At 42.1% G+C, this 2,981-nt stretch overlaps 1 protein-coding gene across 1 annotated transcript in view; it reads left to right on the top strand.

Moving 5' to 3' along the window:
- vps37c (VPS37C subunit of ESCRT-I) overlaps positions 1-2,981 on the top strand; it is a 29,538-nt gene that overhangs the window by 22,898 nt on the left and 3,659 nt on the right. Inside the window, exons 4-5 of the mRNA XM_020621533.1 lie at positions 752-834; positions 2,718-2,981. Coding sequence (XP_020477189.1) covers positions 752-834; positions 2,718-2,981 — 347 coding nt within the window. The remainder of the gene's footprint in view (positions 1-751; positions 835-2,717) is intronic.

Genomic DNA, 2,981 nt, shown 5'->3' with positions numbered 1-2,981 from the left:
GACATTCCATGTCCCCAGGGCTAGTCTCCGTGTCCAGAGATCGGGTCGTTGGGGCCCTTGCATTCAACTGCTGCCCGATCCACTGTACACCAGCCCCTTATGAATTGTCCTGCAGTTGTTGGGCCCACAGGAGGACATCCCCACGTCGCTTGTTCGGGCTAGGCCTGCCACCAGGTGCTTGCATTCGAGCCCCAACCCTGGGCCTGGCTCCAGGGTGGGGCCCCGGTTGTGCCATACTGGGCGACGTCATGGTCCTTGATTTTAATTTTTCCATAAGGGGTTTTTGAACTGCTCTTAGTCTGACCCATCACCTAGAATCTGTTTGCCTTGGGAAACCCTACCAGGGCCATATAGCCCCCGACAACATAGCTCCTAGGATCACTCGGGTACTCAAACCCCTCCACCACAATAAGGTGGCGGTTCAAAGAGGGGTTATTGGTTACATTGATCTTTAATTTAGTTATACTTGAGGAACTGTTCCTCCCTAACTATGTAGTTGCAGACTAGTGCAGTTATGAACTGAGTGTTTTCAAACAGGTGATGTAAACTGACAGTAGTTTATCTAGTTCTCTGTCACAACTAACACTTTCTCAGCATACACCACCCACCACAGTTGTCATCAGTCACTCAAAGTCTCCTAGATAAACAGAATCAGTTTTTCTCTTTTGGCATGTGTTTTTTTTTATCTTTCTTCTCTTTGTCTTCTCCTCTCTCTGTCTCTCTCCCCTGCTCTTAATCTCCTCCTCCTCAGATGGGATGGCGGGTCAGGTATCTCCAGAGGCATTGTTCTCCAGACTACAGACAGAGGGCAGTAAAACTGAGACAGAGTCAGAGGTCAGTACTGAACTGTGAAACATGGATATACAGTAAACACATTTTATGTGGAATGTATACTTTAAATCATTGATATGTAGGAATTGGTATGTGATTTAAAGCAATTTTTTGTCAGTATATTCCCATCTCAAATGTTCGACATTTAGCTATTAGCACATCTTCAATTAGTAGGCCACAAATATTAGGAGGTAACAGTAGCACATGTAAGAAGTTCAAAGCAAAAATGACCAGATTATATTCCTCTCACTTTAGAAAGAGAGTAACAGTGACAATGTTACTTGCATGACAGAGAGGACAGGGATGAGAAGAGAGAGAGAGAAGCACACACCTTGGGCACTTGTGTGTGAGGGAACAGAGGGTTACAGAGATGCAGTGGTTTTCAGAAAATTTACAGTAATCCTGTCTGCATGACAACATGGACTATACTGTACATAAGTATCTTTAACAGATAGACTGGAACTGAAACCTACCGGTAATGTGGTGATATGTCATGATGTAGTCTCTTACATTAGCAGCATTATCACAGTATTTTCTTTTATGATACCAGGGAAGAGATGTTTTCTTTCTTATCTACAGACACTTCCTCTGTAAACTATTGTGCTGTTTGGCAGGTCTGTCAGTAGGGCTGTTTGACATTTAAGTGGAGGTACACTGTCTTCATGCGACTATGTAGAAAACAACAACAAGCTGAGCCTCTTTGTCATAAATGTTTTAATTCTCAGCAGTCTGTAAAAGTCATTGACCTTTTTGGTCATATAGTGGTAATTATGTTATGTCAAAAAAGCAGGTTTCCAATGTTAGGTTTGAAATTTTCTGTGCCTGCAGCTGTTTAGGCTTTGATACTGGATGCTTTTTAAATGACTGACAGGGATTTAATGAAATGTTAAGAATGAAGATTTTTGAATATATTCAGAATAAAGACATTTGTCAGGTAAATGAGCTCCACACTGCAGTTCAACAACAAATGACTGAATAAATGGCACAAAGCAACAGCAACAGGCAAAACCACCAGACGCGCAATGACTGCTTCGCTACCTAAGAAACCTAAAGTACAATATGTTGACACAGGTGTTGAATTTAACTTCATATGGCACATAAAATAGTGGTTCCAAAACATCATGCTGCAGCCTAAAGTCACAAGGTCTAATCACCAGTGTGCATCTCATTATCATTTCATTTATCACATTTAGCCTGGGTATACAGTACTTGATTTCATGACAATAACAGCATTAAACCAAATTTGGAACCATATGTTTTAAAGAACATAGTGTCACAGTGATTTTTTTCTTGCTTTCTAGGTGAAGGGTAAACTCCACAGAAATCACACAAATCTTCTGCTATCTATATATAAAAGAAACTGCTTACTATAGAGGTATTATTTATTGTAACAACATAAATAGAATCAGCAGAATCTGGTTGTGTGTAAAGATAATGTGTCGGACCAGCTCATTGGCTGCAGGTGCTGGACTGGTCCAGTAAAAGGTTTATAGAACTTTAGCAGAGTTTTAAATACTTTCCTTTTTTTTTCCTTTAAATTCTTTTCCTGTGTTCCCATGTCTGTGCTGGAAGGGATCCTCAACTCACCATGAGTGCACTGAGGAGAACTCACTCCTTTATTGAAGTGGAGTAAACAACGGTGAAACAACTGTGTTTTTGTTTCTGAGAGCATAAAAATGAGTGGGATTGGCTTTTCTCTGGTTGCCACTCACATTGTGTGAGAGGAGCTCAGCTGATGGCACTGGGCAGCATAACTGGGTCCTGCAATTAATCAATCAGTAGCTGATCTGAGAAGTTTGTCATTGGAGAGATTTGTTTGGAGTTTGGTGTTTGCAGTAGTATGATACACTTAGCAGTAAAGCATCACTGTGTGTCACTGTCTGCAGGCTTTAGCTGATGAGTTTCTAGAGGGTTCTCTGCAACTGGACTCCTTCCTCGATCGCTTCCTCTCCCTGCGCTCCCTTGCTCACAAAAGACGTGTGCAGCTAGAGAAACTCCAGGAGATTCTGCGACAGAGGAGTGAAGGCAACCCAACAGCCATGATATCATCAACAGGCATCAGCCAGGACCCCACCGCCACACCCTCACCATGGAATCAACAGACGACAATAGCAACAACAACAAATCAGCAGCAGGCGAACTCCAAACCT

The sequence above is a fragment of the Monopterus albus genome, unplaced genomic scaffold (genome assembly GCF_001952655.1).
Source record: "Monopterus albus unplaced genomic scaffold, M_albus_1.0 scaffold260.1, whole genome shotgun sequence".
Lineage (NCBI taxonomy): Eukaryota > Metazoa > Chordata > Actinopteri > Synbranchiformes > Synbranchidae > Monopterus > Monopterus albus.
This window is presented reverse-complemented; position numbering and strand designations above follow the sequence as displayed.